At 43.9% G+C, this 15,781-nt stretch overlaps 1 protein-coding gene across 2 annotated transcripts in view; it reads left to right on the forward strand.

Annotated features, from left to right (window-relative positions):
* ASTN1 (astrotactin 1) overlaps window positions 1-15,781 on the forward strand; it is a 323,486-nt gene that overhangs the window by 105,290 nt on the left and 202,415 nt on the right. For both annotated transcript variants that reach the window (XM_059146192.1, XM_059146193.1), the window contains exon 2: window positions 10,012-10,199. In XM_059146192.1, coding sequence (XP_059002175.1) covers window positions 10,012-10,199 — 188 coding nt within the window. The remainder of the gene's footprint in view (window positions 1-10,011; window positions 10,200-15,781) is intronic.

The following is a 15,781-nucleotide window of genomic DNA, read 5'->3' on the forward strand; positions in this document are numbered from 1 at the left end:
CCCCAGGCACCCCTACCATGTTAGTTCAGCACTACCTCCATTTGGTCATTCCAGCTTCCTTGACCACAGTTACCACTCCCCCATACCTCTGGGGACACCTGCCTGTGTGATTTCAGGAATATCTTGCCATGTGTCTGATAGCAAGCTTGCTAGAGTTGGCCTTGCGTGCTGGCCTTGAATGGGTCGGAGTAGCGCAGTCTCCCTCTGCAAGAATCTCCATAGCCGGATCTTAATGCAGAGGTCTGTGAGTGGGGGTTTCATGAGAGATATCTACAGAGTGTTCCATTTGCTAGCATGCATTGCAGAAATGTCCACAAATGACTTGGCCCAGGTTCCTTACAGACCTGAGCTGATTCCTGGACTTGGGGTTCCCGGATTTATAAAAACTCTTAAGCAGTTGGAGTCATTTAAAAGTACCATTTGCTTAACTCTGTCAAGGATTATTAGTCCATTCTGGAATTTATGTGAGTGATTCCAATAATGACAACAGCACAGTATTAAGAAGGACAGTGAAGACGTTGATGTTGACTAGTATGCATCAGATGTCAGATACTGATAAGCACTGTACTTACAGTACCCTGGGGTTGAGATTTGCAAAATGAGAGAGTGAGAATGGAAATAGTAGAGAGGAACAGTAGCCTTGAAGCCAAGGGGTCTAGGAATTTTCCTCCCTAATTCGTATTTTCTAACTGAGTGAACTTGGTTAAATAGGCTGGCTTTTCTGGAATTCCTCATCTATAAAATGGTCCTATAAATACCCCCATTAAAGGGTCATTGAGGATTAAGGTAGCTCCTGGATGTTGAAAGGGCTTCTTAGCAGAGCTAGTGCATAATAGGTACATCATTACTCGTTGGGCTGAATCACAGGTGATAAGAACAGAAACACAAGTGGATGAGCACTAATTAGAAATGAGATGAATCGAGATTGTTGAGGACAAGCAGTGGGTTTTCCTCCTTTTGAAGTCATTTCCAGGTGATCTTTTATCATTGTCATTTTCCCTTCCCATCCCTTTCATAGGGTGAGAGCCATAGAGGGGACCTCATTGACATAGTTTGGGATCAGAATTAAAGCAAATGCTAAACTCTTTGTTAATGAAGGACTAAAAGTACAAGAGAGAGGATTCAGAAGGAGTAGAGCTCTCAATGGCTCTGAGAATCCGTATCCTTGCAATCAGCCCGCATCCGTCTAGGTCCCTGGCTCTCCAAAACCCGGGCGTCCGTATTGCTTCCAGTGCCACACTGCGGGCACATGGCCCCCAAGGACTTGCAAAGCTCAAATCAGAATTCCAATCATGAAACCACAGGCTTCAAAATGACTTGTTCTCATTACAATGTATGAAATGATCCGTAAATACATATTTTAACATTACAGAGTTTAAATATTATTACACATCTTACTTGATGTCAGATTTTGTTAAATGCTTGCCGTTATCTCAATTTACAAAGGTCAGTCAGGTGGCAGTGGAGAATAGAGTCTGGATATATTTAAAATTTTTCTTACCAGTACATCTGCGGCTCAGATAACCCTGCCTTTTTCAAAGAGCTTTGGGCTTTTTTATTTCCCCCTTTCAAATGAGACTTTAATGAGTATCATGTGGATAAACTCTTTGCAGAGGTTTGAAAAGATCCAGAGAAACACTGTAGTAGGAACAAGCAAACCATTTTGGATGAAATCATAAGCCATTTGAATGCCTCCTCATCTCTCTAGTTGTGTCAGAACCTTTTGGCTGCATTTTTCCGCCACAGGAATGTTTTCATCTCCATGGCTAGGTAAATAGAATGTTCATGTTGTTGCTCGATTGCTATTCACGCCAGCAGAGTAGCAGAGAGTGACCTACTTCCAGCAGCATCCATAGAAAGCTTTGCTGCTTTCCATCACGTCTGATTTTATAAAAAATCTACCTTCTGTTATTTTTTGCATCCTCTGCCCCCCTCGGCTCCAAAGACAACATACCATGGACTGAAAACGTCCTTATTTCTTTCTCTCATCACTCTTGCTTTCTGTGTTGGTTCCTTTCAGACCATTTTAAACCTTTTCTGGAAAAAGAGAAGTGGAGTGGGTGCCTAGCCTTAAAGGAAGTGAGCATTTCTGATGTTTAAAGGGTCACCATATAAGGCAGGGCTGCCGAGAGGGATCCGGTGATGTTTTCTTACTGAGACTACCGTGGACCACATCAACATAAAAGGTAGATAACTCGTCGGAAACCATTTGGAGGCATCTATATGTGGATGGTTCTTTCTTATCAGGGACCACTGACTTGAGTTCCCTGAGGTCACTCTATACTGCCAACACTTAACTTTATAAGTTGACAGGCTGGATTGAGCTAGAAGCATCCCAGACTCCAAGAGGAAAGTCTGATTTGAAAGACTTCTACAGAGCCATACCCAGTTGGCATGCAGAAATACATAAAAAGTCTGCACCTGATTTGGGGTATTAACTAAAACCAAGTGCCATGTGTGGTTTTGGGTTATAGAACACCATGGTCACAGGTAGGAAGTCATTGGAGACCTTTTGTTTCCATCATTTGAGGTCAAGATAAGTGAGCTTCAGGGAGGTTGTAGCAGCTTTATTCTCCCAGCTCCCCCATCCAGTGCTCTCTTCAGCCTGCCGTGCCGTTTCTCATCACTGGATCATTAATGCTTTGAGGCGCTCTTGTTTTTTGAGAGTAAATGTCACCAAGCAGGGGAAATAGAAATTCAGTTATCCATCTCCTGGTCATAAGTGGAAATTTCTCTTCCAAATCTGCAAGTCAAGAAGGTTCCAGTTACTTGGAAAAGAGATTCTCAAAATTTTAAGCCAATCTGCTATAAAGTGTTTGCTTGTGTAGTGCTGTGGACATGGCTCAAACCATGAGATGATAAGAAACAGCCCCATGGCAGACCGCAAATTGAACAGAGAAAGCACAATGAGAGTCCCATTCCCAGTCGGACTTTGAACATCTTGACAAAAGAATTTCCTGGCTATGTTGTCTCCCATTTTGTTGTTCGCTGAGCCAGGCCTCCATAGGCAGGGACTTCAGGCAAGCAATCGATGTTTTTGGCATCTGTGCTGGTTGAATTCAGACCCAGCAGGGGACCTTATTTTATGTGTTTCTCACTCTGGGCTGTGGGATTGTATCATTTCAGAACTCCATTCCAGATGGTCCCCGTGGCGAGAGGTGTGGACGCCCAGCCAACTCAGCCCCAGGGACATCGCTTCTCTGGCTAGTTTCCTTTTCTTACTCTTCTTGACTTTGTCTGTCCTCTGCATTCTTCTCCTTTGTCTGCTCTTCATCTGTCCCTTATCTTTCTTCACAGATGGCCAGGACACTAATGTGCTGCTGTCATTATGTTATGGAACAAGTTGGGGTCTTTGGAGGCTGCCGTTCCAGAGACATTAAAGACTTGGGTCACGTTTGATACCAGGGTAAACATTCGCAGGATAATTAGTGATCCTCTACTGTTATTAACCCCTGACTTAAGCAGGTTATTTTCTTACAAAGGTGTTGAAAGTTAATGCCACTGTTAATAGTTTCAGTTGGAAGACCATAATGAAACCATGTGGAAAACTACACCTACCATCAATATCTTTCAAACTTTGAAATTGGGCAGGTGGGGGGTAGTGTGGGAAGGAAAGTGAAAAAGAATGGAAGGAAAGGGGTAATTATATCATGGGATTACCTTTGGTTATCTTCATGATAGTCACTGGTGGACAAGACCCATTTGATATTTTTGTTTGGAATGATTAGTTTATCCCTGCTGAAGTCCTGAATTTATAAGCTTCATCCCATAGGGAAACTCAGAATGGCCCCTCACATAGCACAGGTGGAGGGAAGGCTAGATTCCACTTGTAGAGTTGGTCCCTTTCCCTTGGAACTTTTTCATAAAGAATATGGAGCTATTCACAATATCACACTTAACAGAACTGAAAAACAACCAAGCAAAACTGATAACGCATAGATGCCCCTCCCCTCCAGTCCCTTAACAGCAGGGAGTTTCATGGTAGTGCATTTTGTTTGTCTTCCAACTGACCGAGTTCTTTCCTAACTCTGCTCTGGGGAACCTTCTCAGAAGCTGTAGGAGTTTGGGTTTGGAGGACAAGTTTCTAAGATGAACACCAAGTTTGAAAATTCTGGTAGTCAGTCATGGCCATCAGGGGAGTCACCCTCAGCCTTGAAGGACTGCAGGGTCAGTTCAGCCAGTGTCTCAACAAGGAAGCTAAGAATTGACAAGTTAATGCTTTCTTCCAGCCTGACCTTCCCACTTGACCAACCTCGTTACTACTTAGCTGGGTTCAGCCTGAAACCCAGCCTTGTCAGGGGTGTTTAAAAGGGGCCCAGAAAGCCAGGGCTGCTCAAAGCCACTCTAAGTTTCTCAGTGACTGAAGGGATCTTTGAGAACATCTCCATTTCAAATCCACATTTGACTTGAAATTGCCAGATTCTTTTTTTTTTAATTTTTAAAAATATTTTATTTATTTATTTGACAGAGATCACAAGTAGGCAGAGAGGCAGGCAGATACAGAGAGGAAGGGAAGCAGGCTCCCTGCTGAGCAGAGAGCCAGATGCGGGGCTCTATCCCTGAGCTGAAGGCAGAGGCCTTAACCCACTGAGCCACCCAGGCGCCTGCCAGATTCTTTGAAAGAGGGCACCATGGATCTGGTGTTCAATGAAGTTGTCTTTGGGGGAAATTCTAATGCTAACAGACTGTGTTGTCTCAGCAGCTTAGTTCAGGGATGCCCAGCATGAGGGGACCTAAAAGGGGGCAGGGCACTTGGATGGGTTGAGGAAGTGGTTGTGTCTGGAAAAGGAACTTCTGTAGCAAGATTTGGGTATCCTAAGCTAACCCCACAAAGAGACAGTATTACAAGTTCACAGGACTCAAACTAATATAGAAAAATGACTAAGGGGGTGCCTGGGTGGCTCAGTCAGTTAGGTGTCTGACTCTTGATTTCACCTCAGGTCATGATCTCAGTGTTCTTGGATTGAGACCTGTATCAGGCTCCATGGTCAGCGGGGAGTCTGCTTCAGATTCTCTCTCTCTCTTCCTCTGCCCCCGCTCCCCAGCATGTACATATGTGCGCTCTCTCTCTCTAAAATAAATATATCTTAAAAAAAAATAGGAACAATGACTAAGACTAATTTAAAAGTGATTTTATCGCACTCTCCTCTGGACCTTTTCCCATCCAGATTATTCTCTAGTATGTCTCTGCTCCAGGTTCCATCTTCCTGCTTCCCTGTTACACACAGAAGCTTTAACATTTCTTCCTTAGAAACCACATATCTGCACCAGAATGAGAACTCTTCTTACCAGCCTGAGGTCCAGTCAGAAAGTGGGTCTGACTCCTAGAGGCTCTGAAGAGATATCCCAAACCTGTCTGCTCTGTGTTCAGAGGGAAAGGGAAGGTGGAGTGTGGGTTCAACCTGAAAAAAAGATTGGACATTGTTTGGCACATTGAAATGATCATCTTTCATCTTTCATCTTTCATGTGGAGCATACTGTTATGGACTTAGAATCATGGAATGTCAAGTTACAGAAGGGTCCTGAAATTCTTCTATCCAGCTTCCTCTTACACAGATGAGAACATCCAAAGCTAGGCAGCTCGTTCCAGGTTAGTCCAGGCCAGGTCTCTTGAATTCCAGCTCCGTGTTTTGGTCCCTGCAGAATATAGGATCAGGATTACCCAGAGATTGGGATTGAGTCCAGTTGGTCTGCTACTTTCTTTCTGGATCTTCTTGATCTTTCTAAATCGTGGCCTCATTCACTTCTCTGCTTATTAAAACCATGGTGACTTGCCGTTAGCTTAGAACTTCTTAAACTGGCATTTATACCTTTCACATTTGACATCAGTGTACATCTCTAGCCATGACTCCTCCGAACAAACACCACCCTTCTACCAGGAGGCATCATCCTGATTCTTTGTACACATCGTTCTCTTCATCTGGAGTTGGCCTGCAGCATCTCTTCCCATTCTGTGCCTTTGCATGGGTTTCTGTCTAGCTGGGTGCCACCCCGTCACTCAGCACTGTTGTTACTCTTCCCAGTAATTAGTCATGGCCATGTCTTCAGTCTCTTACTCCATTAAAGGCTCCTTGGGAATAGGGATCACATAGCACAGTGTGCTGAATGTCACCATTAGAGTGTGCTCCAAAATTCTTCATTACATATAAGAATAAATGGCATCCTGGTTCCTGTGTGTTCCAAGCAGGTCCAGAATTTTGGGAGGTGCTGAGAGATGTGAAGCTTGTGTAGGGGAAGAATGGACATGCTGAAAGTAAGGAGAGCCTCCCCTTCCTAGAGATCTCAGTCCCACAGTGTGATGGTGGCCGTGGTGCCTATCCCACCCATGGTATCTTGACATGGCTGGGAAGGATTCTGTTGGCAGTTGTTTTATGAGCACACTGTGGCAAATGTTCTGTCTGAGCATCTTCCGTTGCCCTCAGGATGCCTCGTACTAGAATAACTGTCACTTCTCATCTGTGCTTCTTGGGAATCTCAGGGAAGGCTTCCATTGGTAGAGCAATTTCTGACTTTCTTCTTGAGATACTCTGCTAATATCCAGACCAACATGATTACACTTTTGTTTCAAGCTCTGATCTCAGCCCCATTGGTGATGAAATTCACAAAATATTTACTGTACCCTGGGTTTTTCATTGGCTGACCTAGGGCAAGTATTACATATGTAAATAAGTTCCTGGTTTCGTGTTTTAGCCCTCCCGTTTCAAATCCTGCCAGGACAAGGAAAAAAGCCAAGGAGGAAGCTATCATTCTGTAATTATCTTGAGTTTTAAAAATGACAGGTGCCCTCATGGGCAGGCCTGGTGCCTTACTTCCTTTGCCCTTTATCTTCTACAATGAGTCTGGTCTAGGCTGAACCAGGATATCACTGTCCGTGGGGATGGGCATGAATAATTCACAAAGAGATTCAAAGGGTTGGCCTGAAAGCCTAGGTCAGAGATTCTGTGCTCTCAGCTCACCTCCCCTGGGAGCATTTTTCAATAACCCCACCATACCTGTTCTTTCCTTGGTACCATCGCTCCTAGGACTCCAAAGCAGAATGCCTTCCTCCTCAGAAATTGGCTTGGACTGCTGATAGGCATGGGTTTCTCTTTGGGCTGTGAAGATGTTCTGGAATTGGAGTGGTGACGGTTGCAAAACCTTGTGAATATACATATAATATACTTTGAAAGGGTGAATTTTATGGTATGTGAATTCAATCTCAATTTAAAAAGAAGTCATGGAATACTAAGACTTTGCACGACAAATTAAAATATCGCAGCACGAAAACTCCTAGAAGACCACATGGACTTTGTCCTCAAGTGCTTTCTCTTCTCTGTGCTTGTGCAAAGGTCATGTCATCCTGTGTGTGTTGGGCACAGAATAAAACTCTGGTGAGTTTTATTCCCTGTTTTGATTTAGGCTGGCATGACCTTGGTCTGGGTGTTTACCTGTCCTTGCTTCCACAGTTAAAATGGAGAGAATGAGCCTCACCTTTCTGATGAGGGTCTCCTGGGAAATTAAAAAAAATCGGCTTAAGAACTTTAGAGTTGTGAGGTACCAGATTCCTTCTGAAGAGTTACAGAAAGGGTGGAAGTGGCACGCAACGTATGTGGAATTAATCCCGGGCTGGCTAAGAGCAGGTGTGGGTAAGGTCTGCGTATGTGTTGCTCTGGGTGATTTCATGATGGCAATAGGTGCTCTGTTAGCAGCTGTTAATGGTCGTGATTGTTGTCCGTGGTGAGGAGACTGTTTGGTTCCTATCATAGTGGCGGTAGGTGGAGAAGGGGTGTGTTTCTCAGGAGGAATTGCCTGGGTGTTGTGAGGTGAAGGCTTGACTGCTGGTCGGGAGGGGCTTGTGATGGCGGGGGGGGGGGGGGGGCGCTTCAGTGATGTGTCGCAGGGCTACTGCCCAGAGGCACGCGCCAGTGTCTTTCTTCACCTGGAAGTCTGGAAGACCTCCTTAGAGCTGCAGTGAACTCGGGAGGCTTGTGTCACTCACTGCCTCACTCAACAAACAGAGCTGTGCCCATGGAAAACCAAGACCCGGATGCAGGTGAGCCTCTGTTGTCACACCCTCTGCCCACTGCAGCCTCCTGGCTGCTTGTGCTGGTCACTTCCCAGAGCGTGGGCAGCCTACCGTCCTGATGGGACGATGGAGTGTTCCAGGCGATGGGGCAAGGGGCTGAGGATGGAGGGGAGCCCTGATCATCTTGTTTGTGCTGTCTCGTCATTGTCCCTCACACGCTCTTTTACTCTTCTCCCTGGTCTGGGGTTGTTAGGAGGAGGGGGGAAATACCATCTCTGTCTTCCAGGGACAGGCGAGTGACCTGTGGCTTGTATGAATTCTCCTCACTAACCTACCCTGAGAGGACCAGACAGTACTCTTTTTCTTCCTCCTCCCTCTAATTATCCCATCAGTGTCTGAATGTCCTCTTCCCCCTTCTCTACCTGTTAAAAGGAAGTCCACTCAACCTTCAAGGTCCAATGCCAGTATCTTCTTCTGAAAGGTTACTTTTCTCCCCCTCTTCCACCCTCAACCCAGGCAAGCCTACTCTCTCCCTCTGCGCTTCCACATGATGTCATTAATGCACACGGTGTAACACCTGCCACGTTCGCATTCGTTCAGAGTTGGTTGCTCTGAATGAGTTGAGGGACTCATTTAGATTGGTATTAGTACTAATACTAATTTAGATTAATATTAGATTAGTATTACAGTGCCTAGAACAGTGCCTGGTGCATAATACATGCCCAGTGGGTATCTGGTAAGTAAATTAATGAATAAATATATAAGTAAATAAATAAAGCACATCATTTGTGCCCTCCTACAAATAGTGAAAGATATTTATAAACTCCATAAATATTTAAAATTGCTTCCCTCTTTATGGTGTGGTACTTGATGAGAATACTATTCTAAATGTGTCTTATTAAATCTTTTTTATGCCTATGGAATATTATTTTTTTTTGGTAAAAGGTGATAAATTTTAAGAGAAGAAGCCATGCCTTTTAAAAAATGAAGTTTTATAAAGCCATGCATTGCCAACGTGTGCTCAGCAGAATATCCGTTCCCCTGGGTGGTCACAGTTGTTAAGGGAGAAGGGATTTGGAAGCCAAATGAAGTTTAGGAAAGGCTAGGTTAATCAGGTCTCTCTACTGTGGGATGTCTCAAAGCTTCCATACGATATTGTTTGGGAATATTAGCTAGATTGACCTGTAATCTTGGCGTACTTCTGTAACCGTAGCTTAGCACCTACAGTGTGGTGCGCCTAGTAGGGTTTTGGTGTTTTGTTACTCATCTTTGACGTTCATCTGCTGCCTCGATGTAGAGCCCTGAGAGCGGGTAAGCGCTTCCGTCCGCGACGAGGCCTCGCTTCTTCACCACCTTCTCCACGTGCGCAACCTCTCCTCTGCAAAGATGAGAGAAAAATTAAAGGGAATTAAAACATTACCGGACATAGCACGTATCCCACACCACCAGTGGGCTATGCTGCAAATGATTGTGGTTTTAGAAATATCCTGTGAGTCCGAGTGGCTCTGAGGTAACCTCTCAGGACTGTTCCAGACGTGCCAGTTCTCTGCACAGTAATTACCAACTCTCTCCTTGGTAGAGTCACTGGTGTCTAGGAATAATTGCTAGGGAACTCAGATTTTCAAATTTACAAGAGGCAAACAACCTTGTATTTACCTCAGGGGTTTATCAAGAGATTCAAACTGTGCTGGGTAAAGTATGCTATTGATCCCAGAAATACGGGGAAGAACTTGAATTTTCACCTTGGTATTTTTCTCAATGGGTGAGAGCCCAGCTCACTAAATTATGGTGCAAAGACCTATGGGGGAGCATTCTGTTTTTTCTCAGGGCTCCTTCCCTTCCTGGAGATTTGGGGTAGCAGTAAACCTGACTTAACTCAAGCCGGAGCCCTTTGTTGTCTTTAACTGATGCTGGCTAATTGGTACCATTGATGATGAGGAGGAGGAATAAGATTCAGGTTGGTCAAGTCAGATTTCTGACCCATGCCTTTGGTGTTTGTCCCCTAGAGATCTCAGGGAACACAGAGGACATCCCTCTGGTGCGCTGGAGACAGCAATGGCTGGAGAACGGCACTTTGCTTTTTCACATTCATCACCAAGATGGTGCTCCCAGTCTCCCTGGACAAGACCCAACAGAAGAACCCCAGCATGAGTCAGCAGAAGAAGAGCTGAGGATCCTTCACATCTCCGTCATGGTAAGAGCACCATGGCTTTAGCCTCTTGGGTCATAGCTGATGTTATCCTGACACAAAGGGATTTGGTGCCATAGACAAAGTTCTAGAAAACCCACTGCACCATGGTCATTCCTCCTGTGAATAAGTAAATGTCCTATTTGTGGGAACTGTCTCCACCTGTGGTGAAGTCAAAGTTGTGATTGTTTCTGTACCGCCATTGCCCAACCGTTCGCCTTGCTAACGTGCCTAGATATGGAGTGACTTTTACAGATGAGAGACAGTATCCGGTGCGGGCACTGGGTTGTCTTAGAAAGGGGTTATTCAGGGGTGCCTGGGTGGCTCAGTCGTTAAGCATCTGCCTTTGGCTCAGGTCATGATCCCAAGGTTGTGGGATTGAGTCCTGCATGGGGCTCCCTGCTCGGTGGAAAGCCTGCTTCTCCCTCTCCCACTTCCCCTGCTTCTGTTTTCCTCTTGCTATGTCTTTTTCTGTCAAATAAATAAATAAAATCTTAAAAAAAAAAAAAAAAAGAAAGGGGTTATTCAACTAGTAAAGCAGAATATCTTATAATAGTTGCTCCATCCGTGCCTGTGGAATGACTGAATTGCCAGGCTCCTTGCTGCTACCAGTCCCTCTTCTCTCTTTTCCCAGGAGGGAGAAAGTCAGCATTTGGCTTCCTTACCTCTTACAATGAAGGGCACGTCAATACATGCTTGCTCTTCTCTGCAGCCTAGCTCAGAATGTCATTGTCGGCATTCCTTCTCCTACTGAGAAATTTGAGGCTTCAAGAAAATGAGCAGGCTCTTTCTAAAATTCTAGGGACTTGTATTGTAGAATCTCTCTCAAAAGTAAGTGCTCCAAGGGCAGGCAGGGGTTCTGTTTGGTGGTTTTTTGTTCACTGATGTCTTCTTAGCACTTAGAACAATGCATTCAGATAGTTAATGCTTAATAATAGTTGCGGAAGAAATGAATGAATTTCCCCAGTGGAGATAGAAAGTGCCTGTTTCACTTGTGGTAGATCTTTCATGTATTAGTATTATATTGGTAAAACCAAATACATCACTTGGTTTGAGGGCAGCCTGAGAGCAAGCAGGCCGAGGCTGGACTGATTTCATGGGCCATATATTCAGGAAGGCATGAATTGCTTCACGTGTGTGTTGCTTCACGTTTGTGAAACACTACAGAAAACCAGTCTAAGTCTTGGTCTAAACTCTTATTGATTCCTCTGGTACCAACCTGACATGCTATTTAGTTTTGTGTATCAGATTGGGATAAATTGAGCACATTTTAGATATATAAAAATTTCCATCACCCGAATATTTGGCTTTGAATCTCTTCCCTGGAAAATCTCTGATAAAAATTTCAGAATCTAAGTCTTCTATTTCTTCTTCCATTGGTGTTTCTATTAACAACTGGCTTGCTAGATGATCTGTGTAGACACAAGCTACTTTATTTAAACTATATGGTCAAGAAAAGAGTCCTCGAAGGGCACATAGAGGTTAAGTCTGTGTTTAGATGTGTGAGAAGGCAGACAGAGAAGTGAAATTGTTCTGCCTTGCATTTCCAAATTAATTGAGGTTTATGATAAGGCATGTGCCCTACTCATACATCCTTAATTATAGACTAACATTTCCTCTCTCAGGGAAGCTTGTCTTCTTCAATGTAGCTTGCAGTGTCCAGAGAGTGGTGAGAGCAGGCAGATCAACTGAATCAATCCTGTCATTGACTGGAGTGACAGATGCAGAGGCTACATTGTCTTCACATTTATGGTACAGTCTGATTAAAAAGCAAGGCACAATGGCGGACTTCCCACGAGCCATTCCCATCGCCCCATCTCATTGTGGAAAGCAGTCATTATCATGGATGGTTTTTGCTTCGTTTTGTTTCTTTTGGTCTTAGACCATTTCAAGGAATGAGTCATCACCCCAAAGAAATGTTTAAGGTGTAGACAAGTGTCTAGAGTATCCCAAGAATCAGGTTTGATTGTGTCTGAAAGAGAGAACTTGACTAGAGGTGGTTAAGATGGGCAAGGGGTCAGAAGGTGTGTTCGGTGGGGGCTGGAGGATTAGGGTGACATCCACAGAAAGACAGTCTAAAGCTGGTTCCAGTTGCTACGTCCCATCTTGGTGTGGCAAGGATCCTACGTTCTGCCCCCAGAATGATGTGTTTTAGTAAGTTCTCTCAAGACATGTATGTGTATATGTGCATGTATATGCGCATACATGTTTGTGGGCGGGTGGGTGGCGGTAAAGCTAGAAATGTGCCAATCAAGGATGCCAAAGGATTTGAGGACATGGTTTGTGCCCTTAAAATATAACAACCCCTATGAGGAGCCCTACCTTATTAATGCTTTTTTTTTTGAGGCCCTCCCGAGCAGGGATTAATGGACCATGGGCACTGAAATGGAAAGAGAGCAAAAGCCAGCCTTCAACCTGTCTCTGAAATCTTTCCTTCATATGCTACCCATCACCCATGGAAAACCAGCAATGACATTCTGTCTTCCAAATAAAATGGAAGAAATTGTTCCTGCAGCTCTATTTTACTTTATTCTATGTGATTTTTTTCATTAAGCTGGAGGGGAGAGAGGTTAAAAGTGCATGGGCAAAGGGTAGGAGTAGGCAAGTCTTGTGTTTGTGGCTTGACCTCTTCGATATGGATAGGCCCACATCTCAGTGAAAAATTCAGGGAGGCTGTTGACTTCTGTAAGAAAACAGGAATCCCAAGGTAGAGTGAAGACAGAAGTACTCCCTCCCACCCTTGTCAAAGATGGTGTGGTCAACTGAGTCTCATTCAGCCCAGGGTTGCCCCATCCCCTTGCCCCATTCTCATTCCGTGCTGTACACCCTTGCTCAGCGCCTTGCCTATCCCTCACATTCTTTTCTAGATGCAGCTTCAAAGTCTAAAGTTGTGTGTCTGCCCTCAGCTTAGAAATCGAGCCTGAGGGTATCCTGTTGGAGGATGTCGTTCCTAGAATCTCTGAAGGCTCCTTCCTAAGAGACTCGGGGACTGGTAGACTTTATCTGATACCCTTTATACCGTATCCTTTGGAGGTGAAGTAGGCAGCCATCCAAGCCCTCTAGAAAGAGAGTATTATAAACATCAGAAGATTTTTGCAGTCTTTTGACTAGTAAAGCTGTTGGGCAGCAGAATGCACTTACACAAAATTTTATTATCCAAACCCTGTTAGTTATGAAATGATAACAGTGAGCTATTTTTCATTAACTATAACGATCGATACTGATGCAGTTTTCAGTTTGGATCCAAATAACATAATTTGGAAAAGAGAGAAGTTAAGGTGATTATCAAAACATGAATACACCCAACCTCTTCTCTCTTGTTAAGAAAATGTATATTTAAAAGCTTAACTGGTAATTCAAAATATTTCCAATATGTGTCAAGGGAATTAATGGTTCTGTGAAAACCTTCGGGTTTACATTTCTCTCATGTATTTACACTTTTCTCATCCATATTGCCTCAATGCAGGGACCACTGTTTATTTTTATATTTTGCATTTTCTGCTCTTAGTTTTAAACACAGTGTAAGTAATGAGAGACAGAAAGGCAAAGGAAAACCTTTTCTGTATCCATGTAACACTCTATGAATGAGAATTGGGGAATTCTCTCTTACACTGTGCCCACTAAAAATATACCATCAGCAAAATTGTGGGCTTGCAGAAAACCAATACCTCGGCTGGGAACTTGGCAATTTAAAACTTTGAAAAACCTTTTGCTTTTCTTATTTTTCAATCACATCCTAAAATTTTTGAATTATTTTTTCCAAAGAGGTACTCTTTCCCTCCTGAAATTGTATATTATTGCTTGGAGGGTCAAACAATGGGTTTTAACCTCCTGCACGATTCCAATGGGGCTGAAGAGATTTATTTTGAATTTTGTGAGATAATTGACATAGAAAACTACTGAGGTACACAGGGGTACTCTTTTGCAAACTCTTGAACAACTGAAAGCAAAATCATCAAATGAAAATTGATGTGTGAATTTAAATCCAGAAGTCAAAAGAATTTTTCAGGGATAAGCAAATTGTTTACTCCATAGAAGATCAGGTTTTATTTTGACTTTACATTAGATATTCAGCCTCTGTGGATTTAAATTTCCATATTGTACTTTGGCTAATTTGCCATATGATCCACATTTTTCTTCTTAAAGTATGCAAAGGAATTGAATGGTGCATAATAGTATTTTAATGTATTATCTATATATTTCATCTCTGTAATTAAAGATGGCAATGTTAATAGACTTCCTATATGCATATAGGTTGGTTAAATACATTTTTTACAGCAAGTAACCTTTCAAAAATGCTTCAGTTTGATGCATGTTTTTTGTGGTGATAACTCCCACTGGTAGATAATCTTTCTTAGTTCAGCCTTCTTAGGCCCGATTCAACAGTTGTGGGGGAAAAATAATCTTTGAGCATTTGTTGATCTCCCTGAGGATTGTGTAGTTAGAGCCCATCACTGAAGGCTGGGAGCTGCTGAAGACCCGTCCTCACTAGTCCTCACTATTCCTGGCTGGGTGGAGCCCATTGGCCAGTGTCTGCAGGTTCCTGAGACACCCCCCCAGCTGCTGGCTTCTTGGGTGTTTCTAGGTACCTTGTTTCTGGGAGCCCCAGGTGAGCCCTGGACACATAGTTTTCTTTGGGGAGAAACAGTGTAGAGAACAAAAAAAGGCCACAGGTGCTACCGTGGAGTCCCAGTGTCCAGGAAATAGAATGGACACTTCAGAGAAGTCCCATTCCGGGGGTGTGAAACGTGGGCTGAGTCAGTGCAAAGCCGAGGGAGTATACCTGCGGAGTCTCCAGGATTGTGTTTCCAGGACTGTAGACAACCGTGCACATCCTTGCTCAAGTTCAGTTCAGCCACCTATGCATCACGTGTTCTGTTGCTGGAAGCTGTTTGCACTGCACTCCTAAAGCTCAGGGACGTCCGGGGGCAGGGAAGGGCAGTTCTACACATGGTCATTGCTATGTGCCATCAAGACCATCAGTTAATTATTAAGTGTCTGTGGGCACAGGAGAGCTGGATGCTTTCTCTGTCCATTCCTTTTGCCTTCAGCTAATCTATTAGAGAAGTTGATAAGCGAATGCATTAATAAGGGCCACTTTTACATCTCTGTTGTCAATTTATATAATTTTCTCAGTTCAGCTGAGGGTGCCCTAATGTATCAGGGGCGATCCTTCTGAACTTTAGAAAGAAATGGGGGAGTTTAGTCATATCTTGCATTACCACAAAGGCTAGAACTAGAGTAATGATTGAGTCAGTCCGAAGAACGTTTCTAGCAATTCAAGCCATCCATCACGAGGCAGGACTGATTTTCGGCCATCCCCCCACTTACCAAAGCCATTGTTGTGTACTTGGCTTTCCATTACAAAAATGGTGGGCAGTTCCTAAAAGAATCCGCAAGATTCCTACCAACAAGACCTCCTCGCTCTTGGGGTGTTCCTGACAGACTGAGTTTCGAAAGATAACATGCCTGGGCCTAATGGGGGCTATCCCAAGTGCCAAGAAAGGGTTGGTTTATAAAACCTTTCTACCTGACACCATGGTTTGGTTCTGCAACTCTTGCCAAGGCATATTAGGTACAGGTACCTG

Source organism: Mustela lutreola, chromosome 14 (assembly GCF_030435805.1).
Source record: "Mustela lutreola isolate mMusLut2 chromosome 14, mMusLut2.pri, whole genome shotgun sequence".
In the NCBI taxonomy this organism is placed as follows: domain Eukaryota; kingdom Metazoa; phylum Chordata; class Mammalia; order Carnivora; family Mustelidae; genus Mustela; species Mustela lutreola.